This window comes from Portunus trituberculatus, chromosome 9, assembly GCF_017591435.1.
Source record: "Portunus trituberculatus isolate SZX2019 chromosome 9, ASM1759143v1, whole genome shotgun sequence".
NCBI lineage: Eukaryota > Metazoa > Arthropoda > Malacostraca > Decapoda > Portunidae > Portunus > Portunus trituberculatus.
In genome coordinates this window covers 12,732,287-12,751,914 of record NC_059263.1, presented here as the reverse complement: position 1 = coordinate 12,751,914, position 19,628 = coordinate 12,732,287, and the positions used below count along the sequence as shown (strand labels likewise).

The window sequence follows — 19,628 nt, the reverse complement described above, 5'->3', positions numbered from 1 at the left end:
CAAGAACGCATTCACCATATACCCGACCACTGAACACAAAAACATCAGAAGCAAAGAGTCTACAAGACACTATTGTTTCACCACTCATTACAAATTTGCTGGAGCACTCACCACAAATTTAAAACTATGTAAATGAAAACACCATAGGTAAATGCATATACACAGTGAAACAGTCCATCTCTTGTTTTAGTGGCGGGCGATGGCATGTTTTGGACCTGTTGTTTACATTACGGAATCACTTGTCCGATTGCCGAAACCAAACACATCAGTGCTGCAGTTTGTATTTATTTTATTTTCCAGTCGTGCTTTATAGGCTTTATCAATGTGAATACAATTCACAAGTGGAGTTTTGACTCTTGCTTGAATGAGTAAGCCACTTGGATGTTCTATTAATAAAGATATAAAGGCACCTGGCATGATGTGTGTGTGTTCGTGTGCATGTATGTGTGTTGCAATGCGACGAGGGAGCGGGCCATTTTCTCCACACGCTGAGTAAGCTGCAGGAAGGATTATGGTATTGGAAATACTTGTAACATCTAAGTACTGAGTTTACATAATATAAAAGGCTAAATTAAATGGTACTTAAGTTAACATCATAATGTAATGACTTAACAATACAAATCCAGGTCGCTATCTGTCAAGTATCCAAGCTCACTTGAGGTTGGATGTTGCCTTACAATACAACATTCATCTTGGAAGACGCACTAGTATTTTTCAGGGTATTTTTTAGAAAAAAGTCGTCTTGTAAGCCATAAAATCTATATATATATATATATATATATATATATATATATATATATATATATATATATATATATATATATATATATATATATATATATATATATATATATATATATATATATATATATATATATATATATATATATATATATATATATATATATATATATATATATATATATATATATATATATATATATATATATATATATATATATATATATATATATATATATATATATATATATATATATATATATATATATATATATATATATATATATATATATATATATATATATATATATATATATATATATATATATATATATATATATATATATATATATATATATATATATATATATATATATATATATATATATATATATATATATATATATATATATATATATATATATATATATATATATATATATATATATATATATATATATATATATATATATATATATATATATATATATATATATATATATATATATATATATATATATATATATATATATATATATATATATATATATATATATATATATATATATATATATATATATATATATATATATATACAGGCAACCCCTTTAACGAAGGGGTTTCGTTCCTAAAAAACACTTCGTTAAGCGAAACTTCGTTAAGCGAACCGATTATAACAAGTTTAACCCCTGACTTGAACTTCCATTGAGAGTAAACAAAGTAAGAGTGCATCATAGTACAATAAAAGGTTTAATGAAAGTAAAAATTATGAAGTTAAACATTTAGGTAGTTTAATTTAAATCATTATAATGTACACTAATGTATGTATGTATGTAACTTTATAATGTTGATGATCTTAACTTTATGAAGGGAGGGAGAGTGAAACAGGAGACACTAACTGGCAACCTGTGGAATGTAAACAAAGTGCGCATTATGGTACCGCATACAAAACTTATGTACCACATTTCCACAAGGCTTTCCATTTTATCCATTGTATGTAGAGTCACTAGTTCAGGTGGTTCTTTTAGCTTTCAAGGAAGATACGGTCTCACCAGCCTTCTTAATAAACTCTGCTGACTTGAAAGCAGTAGACAGTAGATGGAGTCAAGATGGTGGCCAGCAATGTTATTAGTTTTCTGGCCTTCTCGTATCTGTGAATAATACCCAACTTCACTTCAAGAGTAAGACACTTCCTGGTCTTCTTAGGAACGTTAGGCCACATTGCAGGGCGTTTTGGTGGTAAGTTGAACTAGGGAAGATGAGCTGCTGGTGACGCTGTTGTTTTGACTAGGGAGTGAGTGGTGCGCGTGATCTTGATCTTGATCTTGATGCTACAGTTGACGCAGAATTTTTTCTGAGTCAGGCCTTTGTATCAGCAGCGCCTGTGTTGTCCACGAGAGGCTTGATCTTGATCTTTATTCTACAGGTGTCTCAGGATTTCTCCTGAAGCAGGCCTTAGTACCAGCAGCTCCTGATGTATTCAAAAGCCTGTCAGCTTGCATGATACGGCAGGGCTTTCAAATTTGGAAAAAATTACCTGGATAAAACTTCGTTAAAGCGAGTTTGGTGTTCATTAAATGAGCAGATGGTAGTAAAATGAAACCTTCGTTGTAGCGAAATTTCGTTGTCTGAACCTTCGTTAAACAGAGGTTGCCTATATATATATATATATATATATATATATATATATATATATATATATATATATATATATATATATATATATATATATATATATATATATATATATATATATATATATATATATATATATATATATATATATATATATACAGTAAAGCCCTCTTATCCAGCATCAACGGGACCGCCGACATGCCGGATACCAGAAGTTGGCGGATACTTGAATAGAAGTGAAATTATGTCCACAATCACCACCCTACACTCACGCATCTTACCATAACAAAGATCAGCTGATCGCCCTGCCACGCTTCACCACCCTCGCTGCTACCTCACACTCACCAACACACAATACTAACATTCTCTTTATTACTTTCCTCTTATAAATACAGTAAAAGCTCAATTAGTCGGATCTTAAGGGGGGAAAACCAGTCCGAGTAAGGTATTTGTCCGACTTTATACAATAATGACCCATTTTACCCTTTTTTACCATTCTTTATTTATTTTTTTTTTGTGCCTTACTTAACTGTCATTCAATTTACACCCTCTACTGCAATTAGTTGCAGTTGAGAGTGTACTTAACCTTTTTGCAGCATTCTTAATCTCAATCCCTTGAACAACAAACCCAACGCCCACCTGTTGCCGATGCCACTTCATTACAGCTTCCTCAAGTTTTTCCGATCTCCCATACTGCACTCGCTTTCTTTCTAACCCTGCTTTCTTATATTGGGTGCTTTCCCTATTATCATCACTTTCTGAGACGAATTCCAGCAGAGATTGCAGGAGCCAGTGAGTGTTATGGCGGCAAGTGGATGACTGGATGTAAACAAACCAAAGTCCGAACTCGAGAGCGAGTTGTGGCGTCTTTTTTACGGTTCCCCCATAAAAAAAAAACTATTATTTCAAAAAATTATTTTGGCTGTTTTACGTTTCCTATAGTTTGTTTTATGATTTTTTAATGTGTTTTAAGTAATAACAAGATGTTCTACTTTACATTTACGTATAAATTCCCTCTTTATTTTATGAATTTTAGATATAAAAAAAAAAAAATTTTTGGCCAAATTCGTCTGGGTAAGTACGAAATCCGAGTATTTGGGGTCCGACTAATTGAGCTTTTACTGTAAGGTGATGGGTTACAAAAATAAAGTATACGTGACGAACCTTGAACCTGTGGAGCCAGCCATCAGAGAACTGGCATGCCCCTTCCTCGCTCATCTTCTTAGCTAAATCACGCCCTTTCTCTTGTAACTATGGACCTGTAATTGTGACTCCTTTTGATCTTTTCAAGCTGAACCACTCGTATAACACTTTGTCCATCGTTTCACCATGATACTGCAGTGTGTGACGATTTTCCTCTGCTTTTGGGGTGTCGATGGCTTTCATGTAATCGCGCAACTTTTTTGTTTGGTATTCAATGTCATAAATAATTGATGAACCCACACCATATTCCGCCATTAGTTTCTGTCTGCTTTTACCTCTCTCTAATCGTCGACAAATGTCTACCTTCTGCTTAAGTGTAAGCACAACACGCTTCCTCTTTTCTACAACTTTAGGCATGATGAAGGCATCAGGCGATAAACAGTGCACACGTGGTACTGAGTCACTGAGTGAACACAAGGCACTGGGCCGCGGGTGGTGTGAAGCAGTGCGCTCTGGTGGCGAAGGGACAAAGTATGCCTCGTGGGGGAATTTTAAACGATTTTATGAGTACACGTTGATTTTTTATTGATTTTAAAGCTCGGGGAAAAATGTGCCAGATACTTGGAAGGTGTTAGATACTCGAATGCCGGATAAGAGGGATTTTACTGTATGTATATATATATATATATATATATATATATATATATATATATATATATATATATATATATATATATATATATATATATATATATATATATATATATATATATATATATATATATATATATATATATATATATATATATATATATATATATATATATATATATATATATATATATATATATATATATATATATATATATATATATATATATATATATATATATATATATATATATATATATATATATATATATATATATATATATATATATATATATATATATATATATATATATATATATATATATATATATATATATATATATATATATATATATATATATATATATATATATATATATATATATATATATATATATATATATATATATATATATATATATATATATATATATATATATATATATATATATATATATATATATATATATATATATATATATATATATATATATATATATATATATATATATATATATATATATATATATATATATAAATATATTTATATACAATAATCCCTCCCGTATCCGAACCGCCATTATCCGAACCTCGCCAACATCCGAACCATTCCTAGACTGGCCCCACGAATCCAAACATAGGCTCTGATAGGTTTGAATTTCCCACAAGCAACCGTGAGGTGTGGCCAATTTACACATTTGCCGTGTGGCAGCGCACTTGTTCTTCCCGCCTCTCACTCAACCTGGGTCACGGCTGGCCCAGGTCACTTCTCTGTTGTTTTCCAACTAGTGAACGTCGGCTGTATACTGGCGATAATTTTTGGACTAATATGGCCCCTCCACCTGCAAAATGACCCAGGAAAGTGCTGACTTTGGAGACGAAGCAGGAAATTTTACATCGGTGTGATGAAGGGTGGTCGACTGCACGCATTCAATAAGAATTCGGCATCCCAAAGTCTTCCTTTTGTGATCTGAAAAAGGCTCGAGAGAAAATTGCAGCCTACACTGACAATTTTTCAGTTGCATCAGACTGGCAAGAAAAAGGATAGAAAAACGATGGCCAAGCCGAAGAATGTTGAGCTAGACCAGTGTGTTATAAAGTAGTATCAGCAGCAACGTGCTAGTGGTGTAATGGTGCGTGGTACTGAACTTAAAATGGCTGCAGAGAGATTTGCAAGCAACATCGGGCTGCAAGGATTTAAGGCTTCAGAAGGGTGGCTTTATTGATTTAAACTACGACATGGGTTAACCGGCAAGAAAGTGTACACTTAACCCTCAGCTATCGCGCCCAATTGGTGCTGAAATAGCCGCGCCATAGCCGAAAACGCGATAGCCGAATTGATCTTGGCGGGAAGACGGTCTTGGCCAATGAGCACTCAGATATTCCATGACGTCATAGCGGGGCGCACGATAGCAGGCATCTGAGGTCGCGATAATGAAATTTTAGCAGCTTTTCATGGGTGCGTGATAGCAATAAAACGCGATAGCGGAAGTCACGATAGTTGAGGGTTCACTGTATGGTGAAAGTCTTGATGCAAATGAGGAGGTAATTGATCAGTACTGCAAAGAAGTAAAAAATTTGATACAGAGAGAAGGGCTTTTACATGAACAGCTGTACAATGCTGACGAAACTAGACTGTATTACCACTCAATCCCATATGCACTACTGCACTGTATTCTTCCAATACAATTCTCCAATTTCTGCAAATAAGTGATTTGTGTATTTCTATCCACTTTCATTCATTTAGACATTAAAAATTGACCACTACAGTGACGTGGTGGAGGTAGGAAGGAGGGGATTTACTTTTACCTCGCATATCCGGATCCTTGCAATATCCAAATCCCCTGTGGCCCAATTAGTTCAGATACGGAAGGGATTAATGTATATATATACAGTAAAAGCTCAATTAGTCGGACCTTATGGGGGGAAAACCAGTCCGAGTAAGGTATTTGTCCGACTATGTGCGATAATGACCCATTTTTACCCTTTTTTTACCATTTTTTTTGTTTTCCTTACTTAACCCTTTCCTTCCGGCAATCGTATATATACGATTGCATCAATGCGTCCGTAGCAATGGTGATCATACCCGTAATCAAGAATTTTCGTGCCTCAAATTTGAGCTCCAAGCGCGGTTTCACGAGTCAGATGGTGAGTGGAAGTGTCTGGCATGTTTCCACATGTAGTGTTGTTACTATAGCTCTGGAAATTTAGTGGTAACTAAGCTATTTTCCCTTTTTCCGGGCGACACTTGGCAATCCCAGCGACCCGCCGGGTGGAAAGCACCATGATAAGTGCGAAGAGACATCCTGATAAGAGCGAAGGATCTCAGATCATAACTCACCATGGAGCAGGACAAAACATATGTATTTAGCAGTGCTTCTGAGTTTGAAGACAGTAACAGTGAATATTTAGAAAAAGAAACTGAAGAAAGCGAAGACATTAGTGAGGACTCAGAAAGTGAAAAAAAATATTACCTATCATTCTTTCATGTTAATTTTTTCATTATCTTCGATTTTATAATAAAATGGTAGAAGGTAACTTGTGTGAGAGAGAGAGAGAGAGAGAGAGAGAGAGAGAGAGAGAGAGAGAGAGAGAGAGAGAGAGAGAGAGAGAGAGAGAGAGAGAGAGAGAGAGAGAGAGAGATCAACTAACAGGTTGGCGCATGAAAGCGTGTGTAATTCACCTCGGTCGTCTGCTGGTCACCCAGCAAGTCTTCCCATTACGTGTGCGTGCGTGTGTGTGTGTGTGTGTGTGTGTGAGAGAGAGAGAGAGAGAGAGAGAGAGAGAGAGAGAGAGAGATAATGTTATTTGCCTGAAACTTGATATGAAAGGGATGAAATCTCTCTCTCTCTCTCTCTCTCTCTCTCACATTGGAAGTGTACAATTTCCCATCCAAGAGAGAGAGAGAGAGAGAGAGAGAGAGAGAGAGAGAGAGAGAGAGAGAGAGAGAGAGAGAGAGAGTGTGTGCGCATGGTGTCATCGCTCTCCGGGCTGTTTCTGGAAGACGGATCACACAGCAGGAGGAGGAGGAATCCTTGATAAGGCATAAACTGAACTTTCAGAGGTCACATCGAGCTACAAAGTACATCATTGTATTCAGAATAACAAAGAGAAAATAATTATTAGTATTCAAACAGTTTTCTGACAATTTCTAGGTTTACCATTTTTAGCCGTCATAGCAAACGGGAAAATAGTTTAAGCGCCGGAAGGAAAGGGTTAACTGTCATTCATTTTACACCCTCTACTGCAATTAGTTGCAGTAGAATGTGTACTTGAACCTTTTTGCAGCATTCTTAATCTCAATCCCTCGAACAGCAACCCCAACGCCCACCTGTTGCTGATGCCACTTCATTACAGTTTTCTCAAGTTTTTCCAATCTCCCATACTGCACTCGCTTTCTTTCTAACCCTGCTTTCTTATATTGGGTGCTTTCCCTATTATCATCACTTTCCGAGATGAATTCCAGCAGAGATTGCAGGAGCCAGTGAGTGTTATGGCGGCAAGTGGATGATTGGATGTAAACAAACCAAAGTCCGAACTCGAGAGCGAGTTGTGGCATCTTTTTTACGGTTCCCCCATAAAAAAAAAAAAAAAAAAACATTTCAAAAAATTATTTTGGCTGTTTTACTTTTCCTATAGTTTGTTTTATGGTTTTCTAATGTGTTTTAAGTGAAAAGAAGATGTTCTACTTAACATTTACCTATATATTCCCTCTTTATTTTATGAATTTTAAATAAAAAAAAAAAATTTTTTGGGCCAAATTTGTCCAGGTATGTACGAAATCCGAGTATTTGGGGTCCGACTAATTGAGCTTTTACTGTATGTATGTATGTATGTATATGTATACATATATATGTATATATATATATATATATATATATATATATATATATATATATATATATATATATATACTGTGAGGGGCACCGTCTTAATCTCCTTTAATTTATTATTTCAATGTGTGCGTATGTGTGACGCCAGCCAGTGCGGGCCCCTCGGGCTGTTCTGCTGAGCAGACAACCCACTTCCCTCTTCTCGCTTCTCGTTGCAAGCGGGAGTCAGTACCAAGTTAGCCTTCAGCGGAGATAGACACGCACTCTCGTCGGTCTGGCACAGGGTTGAGAGACGCGTGTTGGCTGGGCTTTTCGAGGTACTCAAGTAGTCATTGGTCTGGGAGTTGTGCCCTCCTGTTGAGTAGCTGACTTGCTACTGGGTAGACCGTGGCTGTAGAACAGCAGCTTGTTGTTCTAGGAGAAGCGTAGTTGGTTTGGCTACACTTCTCGGGTGTTGCGTTTGTCCACTCGTGGTGGCGGCGCGGAGGAGAGACACGTTTCTGTCTCATCTTGTTGTTGTTGGTGGTGGCTGTAGTCACCAATGGGGTTTGGTGGGCGGCTGTGTGCCCCCATCATCTTATGTATAGCCCCAGTAGTATACTGTATTGTAGTGGTTGTAGCCATGGACACTAGTGAAAAGCTGAGAAGCTTCGTGCTGTAGTAGTCGTGCGTAGTTCTCGTCCGTCAGACTTGTCTGTGACGAGTATCTGGACTCTGTCTGGCTGTTGTCACCGTAGGTGGTGTCTGGGCTTGTGTGTATACCACCGGATGTGGCGTACACATCATATGTTGTAGTAGTTGTAGCCTAGGGGAGTCAGTCTGACAGGTGTTTAGGAAGCACTTATCGTAGTAATAGATAGTATAGTAATATACTGCGCGTGTTGTCCCAGTCTGTGATTTATCACAGTCTGTGGACAAGGCGTGTGGAGAGGCATTAATACCTAATAGAGAAGTGGGTGGAATTGTCCTGGTGGGCGGTTTCTCAAGGGGGTATTAAGGCCTCGCCCTGTTACACATAGCATTTACCATTTATAAATTCTACTTGGTTAGGTACTGGAGGAGACGGAGTGGCTAAGGAGATTCCCTTACAGTGGGAGAAGTTATACACTGTTGGCGACCTTTAAAGAACCTGAGGGTTACGCCTGCTGTGATTTATAGTAGTGGGGGCCCTGTGGAGTGTTATATTCCCCACTAATTGTACAGTAACAAACTGGCAATTTTGCCAGGATAACATACTCCTCAGTGAGCAGCAGCAGATAGTCACAGCTAGAGTAGCGTACGTAACAGAGAGTTGGCGACCTCGCCAGGATAACACCCTAGTGAGCTGTGGCATTTAACCGTAGCCGTGACCGTAACAATACATATATACAGTAAGTCCTCGTTATACGGTAGTTCTTTATCCGGTAAATTCACAGTTACGGTATTTGGAAATTACTACCCTCGATTCGATATATGGTAAGAAAAATTCACAGATACTGTATCCACTCATGTCATCCGAAAGGACCCAGCACGGGGAAGCAGGGGTGATGATGTCATCCATGTCACACCTCCCCGCCACTCACAGTACTGACTTTAACTTGACCACCCTTGGAGCTTGTTATCTCTTTCCCTCCCCCCCTATTTTTAACTGCATTACATATTACTTACATGCATTACTAATTAGATGAATAAATGGAATATTAAAGGGTCTATTGTAAGCACAAATATATTCATAATAATTATGGCAAACATTCAAAGCCTACTACCATCGGTGAACCATGCACAGATGGACCTGGCAAGCACACTATCAGAGAATGGTGGAAGTCATATAACATCAAGCACGCCTTAGATAACATCAAGTCATCTTGGGACGAAGTGAAGACGACTACCATGAACTTGGCGTGGAATAAAGTATGGCCAGAATGCACGCATGACTTCCCAGGTTTCGCTGAAGACGACATCAGTGCGATCAGAAATGACATAGTGAATCTGCGCCACAGGGCTGGTTTCAATTAAGTTGATGATGATGATGTTCAAGATCTTTTGGAAAGCCATGCTGAACCTCTCTCAATGAACTTATAGAGCTAGACAAGGCATCACAGGAGGCAGAAAAAGAGGGAGACGAGGAAGAAGAACCTGTGCGTGGCCTGGACATCAAAACTCACATTTTCTGTTTATTTCTTTTGTGTAGTACTTTACATTTTTTTTTTTTTTATGATTATTTTCATGTATTTTCATTTGACATGCTGGAACGCATTCCCTATTATTGCACGTTGTAATGGGTTCAGTATATGGTAAATTCGATTTGCTGTAAGGTTTTCAGGAACGCATATGTACCATGTAATGAGGACTTACTGTATACAGGTAACTCTCGATTTACATGTGTTTGATTTACGCGTTTTTGTTATAATGCAAATGAAAAAATATTATAATTAATTTAATTTGCGCGATCGGTTTGTTTATACGCTATTTGGCCCAACCACATTTTCAAACTGAGCGCCAGATGCAATTTCAAACTGCATGCCAGAGAGTTCCGCAGCTGGCCGATAGGTGGGAGCCCCGGGGCCAGATCCAAGAAGCAGGTTGTTGTCTATGTTGGTACAACCTCCATAGCAGCCTCCTGCTCACATACCAACCTTCATAAAATAGCATTTACTAATGAAATACCGCGGTATTTCATTAGCAATTCACTATCACTCAGTGCCACAGAGTCGAGGTTATCCTCATGGCATGAGCGTATATGAATACCAAGATATGATATCCATTATAGCAGACAATTGAGGAGTGGAAACGTAGATATCGTGGTGAAAGCAACATGCAAGCTAAAAGGGTCACAAGAAGAAGAAGAAGCAGCCGAGTTGCCGCGAGTCTCCGCCTCATCTGTGGCCGATGTTATCTCTGCTTTATTTTTGGGTATTCCATGTAAGATTTCACTTTATGCATTACAAAACAATCCTTTCTTGGGGGCAAGGTTTGTAAAAAGCTAAAAGAAATGTTGTTTTGTGAACGTGACTCATGTGCAGTCTGCCAGCACTGAGTACAGACGGAATCTCTTCAATCTGCCTATAATTCACCAAGATGGCCCCAAAACATCCTTCATCTTCTTCTGCGTGTGAGGTTATTTTTGATGAGTGGATTTTTGATAAAGTGAAAAAGGTCAGAGGAAGATGGTGACTGACTGTGGTGTGAGTGGTGAAGGCAGATACGCAGTGAGTGCTTTGTTTACGTATTCTTTGTTTTGTTGTTTTCTCATTATTTTTTTGCTTTCTCTTATTATTACTTGCTTTTCCCTTTACTTTAAATACACTTCTAGTATTTAGAATGGTAAATAATAAAAACATGTTAATTTAGCCAAATAAATAGAGTATTTTGTACAAATTTTTTTGGACCACATCCCACCTATTATCGATTGCTTCTTATGAGAATTACATGTTTGCTGTACACGAATTTTGATAAATACGATGCCTCTTGGAACGCATCTATCGCGCAAATCGAGTTACCTGTATATATATATATATATATATATATATATATATATATATATATATATATATATATATATATATATATATATATATATATATATATATATATACACACACACACACACACACATACACAGGTTTATAAATTGATCAACGGAATGGACCAAGTGGATAATGAGAAACTGATCCTGAGAGAATATGACATTCAAACAACAAGATCACATAGTAAAAAGCTGAGGAAGGGAAGATGTTTCAGAGATGTTAAAAAATATAGTTTCCCGCAGAGATGTGTTGAGACGTGGAACAGTTTGAGTGAAGAAGTGGTGTCAGCAAAAGTGTGCATAGTTTTAAAGAAAAACTGGATAAGTGGAGATATGGAGATGGGGCCACACGAGCGTACAGCCCAGGCCCTGTAAAACTACAACTAGATAAATATATATATATATTTACATATATATATATATATATATATATATATATATATATATATATATATATATATATATATATATATATATATATATATATATATATATATATATATATATATATATATATATATATATATATATGAGACCACCATCACAATCATTTCTTGAAACTTGAATGATTGGGGGATCTGTCTTTGTATACAAACCTCCTTTCAACACTTACCATATAAAAGTTCATGCCAACACCCCAGAAAAAGGAAAGACGTGGGGCAAAACGGTCTATGTCCAGGCCAGCCTTGAGTCCCGTGCGGCAATACTCCAGACCGTCACCAAGGGTAAAGGCCATTTCCAGCACAGCATTTGCTCCAGCCTCTTGAAGATGGTAGCCACTGATGCTTATACTGTTGAATTTTGGCATATGCTGTTGAAAGAGAAATAATGCTTAGCAACATTTTTTCATTCTTTTGTATTGTCTTTGAAAATCCAATCACCTATAGTTTTCTATATGCTGCGCTCTGTTTTCTTTGCCATTTTCTGAAAAATTTCTAAATACACAAGATTGCTCCAAAGTTGTAGTTTTTAATGAGATCTTGCAGTAGTCATTCAGTTATTGTACCAATTTTGTGATTTTTTGTTTGTGTGTGTGCAAAAAACACTTTTCAAGTTATCAGGGCTTTAAGATTTTTGGCCATTTCATGTCTATCCTGCCATTTGTATCTATCTGATTTACATATAACTTTCATACATGATTGCAAATACCTTGTTAGTTTACTGGAGATTGATAAGGGATCTGATCCAATTATTCATATATTCATATATATATATATATATATATATATATATATATATATATATATATATATATATATATATATATATATATATATATATATATATATATATATATATATATATATATATATATATATATATATATATATATAAACATCAATTACTCAAAGATGAGAGTATTGGAAGATGCCAACAATCTATCTCCATCCTGCTACATAAGCCTTCTCGATGTTCAAAGGTTTTTTCTTGTCATCTGCTTGTAGGTCATTTCTAAGAGTGTTTGTTTGACTTTTGTGTAGAAGAGGATAGAACAATACAGTAGGCACTAACGTGGTGAGCATGGACATGCAAAGGGACTAATGACTAAGTGGGCCCTCATGTTTACTTTCTGTTATCTTTGAGCTTTCCCCACTTACATGGCTCACTAAGGCTAAGCAGCATGAGGAATATGACAGATGACACCATTTACAGAGAAAAAACATACTAGTGCAATTTTTATCTATATTACAATTGCTGAATGATTGGTAAATCAAACAAATATTTACCAAGTTTGGTGTTTTATCATAATTTCATGAACATTCAAAACAAACGAATGATATTTCATACCATAGTAAGTATGTGTGTGAACAAAGAAAAGAGAGAGGACAAAAAAAAAAAAAAGTTCCATCACAGACATTTTAAAGCTACTGTGCAGGGTAAAGCTGACGATGCTGACACAGCCAGCATCACATGACATGGCTGCATGTTGTGGTACCATACTCTTGGCCATCTCCTCTTGCACCTTTCGCTATCACATTTCACTGCTACCGGGCATACTCAAAAAGCTGCACATATTTCTATATCGCACATTAAATTACTGCTATTGTGCACCAGTCATTCAAAAACTTCCAGGTTGAGTTTCTCTACAAACCTTTACTGAGAAATAGTTCCTCACATATTTCCTTAATCTACCCATCCACCTTAACTCCTCATCGTCCACAATAAGTTACTGTATTTGAGGGCATAAAGGATGCACATTTTTCCAGTTCTTTTACCTAGCCTAGCTGTCTGCATCACTACATTATTGCTGCTATTATTATCATTATCAGTATTATCACTCTGAAAACTAAATATTGGAAAAAATTGAAGACATCTAACTTGTGAGGCTGTGACATTTTCATAAACATTAGTTGATTGCCATTCTGACTCAATGCCATCTAGAGGTAAGGAGTAACACAAAGTTCATATTCCTAACAAAACACATCAACACATCAACACCCTCATCATTATGGCAGCAGGTTTTTGCACTAATTATTTGCCTTGTATGGTCAGCAGTTAGTTTCCTGGGAGAATTGAGTTTTTAAGACATTGAACAATACTAAGTTTTCTCTGCCCCAATCACAAATTTTAGAGAGATCAGGAGTCAAGCATTCTGTGGCTTCCCTGCATGAATAGTTTGGTTCCTGAAAGGTTTATTACCAAAGAAAACTTTTGGAAAAATGTAGGATGGTATCATCAATGTGTAGCAGCAGATAGGACAAAAAACAATTAGTTGTAAGGATCATTGATGAATAATAGGAAGAAAGCGGGTGAACACCACTGCTAATAGATACAGGAGAACAATTGGCAAGGAAACTTGAGGTGAAGTTATAAAGAGAAGGACAAAAGCCATAGGAGGATAGTTTATAAATTGAAGCTTTATGCCACACTCTACCAAAATCTTCTGATGTGTCTAAGGCAACAGTAAAATTTTCATCAAAATTTCTAAGACAACAAAGATTAATAAAGAAAGCCAGAACATCAGTAGAGTGGCTTTGAAGAAAAATAGATGGTGAAGTGATAGATGTTTCAGAATCTTCCTGTAGATAGATTAAAAAAGAAATCAGATATGCAGGACACTACAACAATAGGAAGGCAGTTTGAGGGATCAGAACAGTCACTCTTTTCAGGAACAGTCCGAATGTCGGCAAACCTCCAACAAAAGGAAAGGCAGATGTTAACTGACAGAGTTGAATTTTTTTTATTAGGCAAGGTGCAAGCACAGAGATCCCCCTGTCACTAAGATCACAGGAACACTCCTAAAAACATTTGTCACTTCAACCTAAGCCTTGTAATAGCAATGGAGGTAAAGCCACAAGTGTTTTGGAATACAATCCCTGAACTATTAATAGATCCAATATAACTTACCTCAGCTGTATAGCCAAAAATATCACCAATAATCCTCATGGAGGGCTCAGGAGGGTAAATGTAGGTGTTGCGAACCATGAACTCCTTCAGGATGTCATTCTGGATGGTACCCGAGAGTTGCTCTTGGCTCACACCCTGTCAAAACAAGGAGTAAGTACCACTTTGTCTCTCTCTCTCTCTCTCTCTCTCTCTCTCTCTCTCTCTCTCTCTCTCTCTCTCTCTCAATTCTAATATCTTTTTTAGTTTCTATATAATATCCTTTCAGAATATAAAAGCACAGGATACTAAGACACTGTGACATTCTCTGTATAAAACAAACCCACCTAAGAAGCAATTAAAATCTAACAGCCTTCTACCTTTAATATGCTTAAAATCAAACATCACGAGTAACAGTTGGTTCTAAATCATTAATTCCTATTCCTAACAAATTCATATCACCCGCCACACACTCCCTCTATCTTTACTTTGGCATTCCCACCGGCTGTCGGCTTCCAACCTCACCTCCAACTCACTCAACAGCCACCCTTCCCATGTGTCTCTACCATCTCAGTCTTCTCTTCCTCAGCTCAACAGAGAGGTCTTTAACTCCACACATCACCTCTACCTCACTGCTGGACCTCCCATCTTGCCACTTTACTCCTGCCATGTATCTCAGCATCCTGTGGTCACAGCTACATAAAAAATCTATCAGTCTGTATGTCAGTGCCCATGTTTCTGCTCTGTACAGAAGAGCAGATCTGACACATATACCCTTCCCCCGATCCTCAGTTTTATACTGCAATTTACCAATAAACTGGCAATTTCTCGCCATCTTCCCCATGCAGCTGCTACTCTCACCCTTACTGCTCTCTCTCTGCACCCACTTCAGTCTAACATATCTCTTAAGTAGTAGAGCTGTTGTACCTGCTCCAGCATATCTCCTTTCACCTCCAACCTGACACCCTTGTCATCACCACCACTACCATTACATCACCCTCCTCCTCCTGCACACATCTTGGACATAAAAGGTTCTGCACCCCTCTGAGATTCCTCACACCTGAGCATAATTAGTGTCACCATTTGTAACACAGTACACAACACTGAGTTTGCTCCCACTCCTCTTTCACAACATCCACATAGCATCTCCAAACTAAATTCTTTCTATAGCTTCATTTCCGATCACCATTAATTCACCATTAGTTTTGTCTTCTTCAAGTTTATTTTCAGTCCCTTCTGCTCCATCAAATTAATATATTAAACTCACATGGTTTTATCTTGCTTTAAATTCATTAGACCATTCTATAAGCTAGGAAAATCTTGACTGTTTACTTTAGAGGGAAAACTATCTTTTTGTTGGAAGATATAGTTTTCCTTAAATCTCAACCAACATCTGTTTGTTAGCCCTCGAGAGAGGTGTTGTGCCATGTTGCCTGGTGCAAGAACACCTTGGTGGCTTTCAATACTTAAGCGCATCCTATGCACTGGGGATTTAAACATGTACAGTGGCACCTCAAGATACAAGTTAAATTCATTCAGTGATGGAGCTCATCTCAAAAAACTTGCATCTCAAAACAACTTTTCCCACTGAAATGCACTGAAATGCCATTAATCCATTCCAGCCTCCCCAAAAAGAACATCCAATTTTTTATTTTGTGTGTTTTAAGTAGAAAGAGATATTTATAACAATTATTGTATAGAAACATAATAAAACATAAAAAAAACATTAATAGATAAACTACTCTTATAAAGTATATTTATCTCAGAGAGTGCATTCCAAGTGATGTTGCCCTACCACATCCCCACCCTCACTTGTGTCAGTTGATCACCTGGAGTGTACAAATATAGCCACCCACAAAAGACTGGCTGCTCTAATAATCACAAAAGAGTTCGGTGACGACCCTGTAAACATTATTCACTGAATAAATGAAGTATGAAGTTTTAAGTAGGAGAGAGAGAGAGAGAGAGAGAGAGAGAGAGAGAGAGAGAGAGAGAGAGAGAGAGAGAGAGAGAGAGAGAGAGAGAGAGAGAGAGAGAGAGAGAGAGAGAGAGAGAGGATAGAAGCCACACAGCTGCCTCTGCAGGTTTGTTTACATCTTGGTAATACGCATTGAAAGAGTAGGTAGGCAGAGATGGAAGAAATTTGTTTAGCCTTTTGAGTTACGTACACATACATATTTCATCAATGCAAAAAAACATAAAACAAAAGCAAGTTTATTTAGTGTTCTTACCTTGGAGACATACGTTTTCAGCTAATGGTGGTGAATGGCGGAGGAGAAAGAGGGAGGAAGGAAGGAAGGAAGGAAGGGAGGGAGGAAGGGAGGGAGAGATGCAGACACCATTCACGCATAAACATTTACCGTAGATTAAAACTACACTTAGTGTAAAAATGAAGAAAGAAGAATCACAGTGCACAAGATCCACGGGAAACATGATCATACTAGCTCTACTGAGACTAGACCGATGCGCCGAGCCACCAACCTGCGGTAACATCCCCAAGTATGACTTGTATCTCAAAATTTTGCTTGCACAGTGGTAACTCAACGTATGATTTTAATTCGTTGTGACGATCGTTGTATATAAAAAAAAACGTATATCAAATCAATTTTTCCCATAGAAATTAACAGAATAAAATTCATTCGTTCTTGTGATAAGAATTTACCCCCACAAAAAAAAATAACATGCTTTAAATACCAACCAAATATAGATTTAATATAAAATAAATACAATGTTTATTGTATGCATGATATAAATCAACTATATTGCCCAAAATAACAACTTAACCTGCAAAACTTAGGACACATCGATAAACGTTCATCACGCAAGACTGGGCACATCAATAAATGTTTAGGCTTTTACAGCTATATTTTGACCATTTTCTTCCCGTTTTCTTTGCTTAAGAGTTGGCAACACTCATCAGGAATAAACATATGCTCTACGTCACTGTGTCACCAATGATGGATGGTAGCAGCGACAGTGATTTCACTGTGTCTGATTCTGTCACCTCTCCCACGTGCCTTACTTCTATACCTCGGGTCTCTCGCCATGTTATGGGGAGACAACTTTTGAATGAGAGTGGTATCAGAACAGGAGAGAGAGAGAGAGAGAGAGAGAGAGAGAGAGAGAGAGAGAGAGAGAGAGAGAGAGAGAGGATACAAGGGGCCCGTTTTCTCTCGCCCTAGCCAAGGCCACTGAACCTGATCGGACGCAAGGCCACGTAAACCGATGATATTCCTCATTCAACCTGTGATATTTTGGTAACCATGACATCTAGAGACTTCTGGTTTTTTGCATTGCAAAGAGGAAGAGTTGCTTGTGGGCAGAAAACCATTTGTACTCACTTGTTTATTGAATTTCTAAGTGTAATCAGTATGTAAATACAGGCTATTTTGTGTTTCTCACCAAACGTTTACTTATGGGACCCATGATCTTGAGTTCACAAAACTTTAAAAAAATACACACTGCCAAGGAGCGCCACCTACCGATGGTTATTCGTATCTTTAAAATGTCATCGTATTTCAAGGCGTAAATTATATGAAATTTTTTGTCGTATATCAAAAAAATTGTATGTTGGGGCGATTGTATCTCGAGGTACCACTGCATCTCAAAACAAAAAATGGCCCAAATCATAGTTCGTATCGCAAAAAACTCGTTTCTCAAGTAGCTCATATCTCACGGTGCCACTGTATTGTCACCTTTCTTTGCTTATTTTTTTCCAGTTTCTTTCCACAATTAATGTACTTATGGTACAGTATGATAATTTCTGCATCCACAAGACAGGCAAGAGACTCTGCGCTGATTTTCTAGAGATGGACAATGCACATGCACTGCCACCCCTCACACGTGCTGTTTCTCATTTTCTCCTTCATTACTTCTTTTCAGAGCATTTTTCTTATATCAGACACTATGGGGAAAATGCAAAAGAATAATAGTGGCTTGGAGTGAGGTTGCTTAGAAACAATTATTCTGTTATTGCACTAAAGTTTACTTTGTACTTTATCAGAGTCACACCAGAAAAAAAAGTCACAGTCACAAAGCCAGAAAATAGTTGCAAAGTTTCAATTACACCAGAACCAATGGAAAGGTTACAAAGTCAAAAAAGTAAAGTTGCATCCATCTCTGCCACTGGTACCACTAGCACCAGTAACAGATCCACTAGTCCCATATGCTCCCCACCAGCACTCCCTCAAGTACCTTAACCAGGAGTCCTAGTAACTAGTAACACACTTACTTGGCAGCACCACACTAACAACCGAGCACTGCCACCAGTACCCCTACTAACACTAGCAGGAGCTTAGTAACGGACCACCACCATGAACCACCCACCTGTTCCTCAGCAGCCACAATGAACATGGCCATGGTGGGAATAACAGCCCCATTCATGGTCATGGACACTGACATCTTATCTAGAGGAATGCCACTGAAAAGCGTCTTCATGTCCTCCACTGAGTCGATAGCCACACCTGCCATCCCCACGTCTCCATGAACACGGGGGTTGTCAGAGTCATACCTGTGAGTGTGTAGACAAGAGGTCAATGCAGGTGTTGGGTGGTAGTGTGGGCATGACTGACTCTCCCCACTACCCCTGGTGCCCTACACAACCTGACACCCCAGAATACCTGCTGCTGCTTTGTCCCTGTCACCAATTCACACCCTCTTCCAATCAATAACCACTCTCCAACCACACAGGCTAACACTGACTCATCTTCTGGGTGACTCCACCAATCCCAACCTCACCAGGACCTACTTACAAAAGTCAACTCAGCTCCACCACATTCAACTTGAAACTATAACCA

The 19,628-nt window shown here is 37.5% G+C and overlaps 1 protein-coding gene across 1 annotated transcript in view; it reads right to left on the bottom strand.

The window, feature by feature from the left end:
* The window catches only part of LOC123501425 (methylmalonyl-CoA mutase, mitochondrial-like), a 123,513-nt gene that overhangs the window by 85,527 nt on the left and 18,358 nt on the right, over positions 1 to 19,628 (bottom strand). The window contains exons 4-6 of the mRNA XM_045250253.1: positions 19,159 to 19,342; positions 14,857 to 14,991; positions 12,122 to 12,319 (exon numbers count right to left, since the gene is read on the bottom strand). Coding sequence (XP_045106188.1) covers positions 12,122 to 12,319; positions 14,857 to 14,991; positions 19,159 to 19,342 — 517 coding nt within the window. The remainder of the gene's footprint in view (positions 1 to 12,121; positions 12,320 to 14,856; positions 14,992 to 19,158; positions 19,343 to 19,628) is intronic.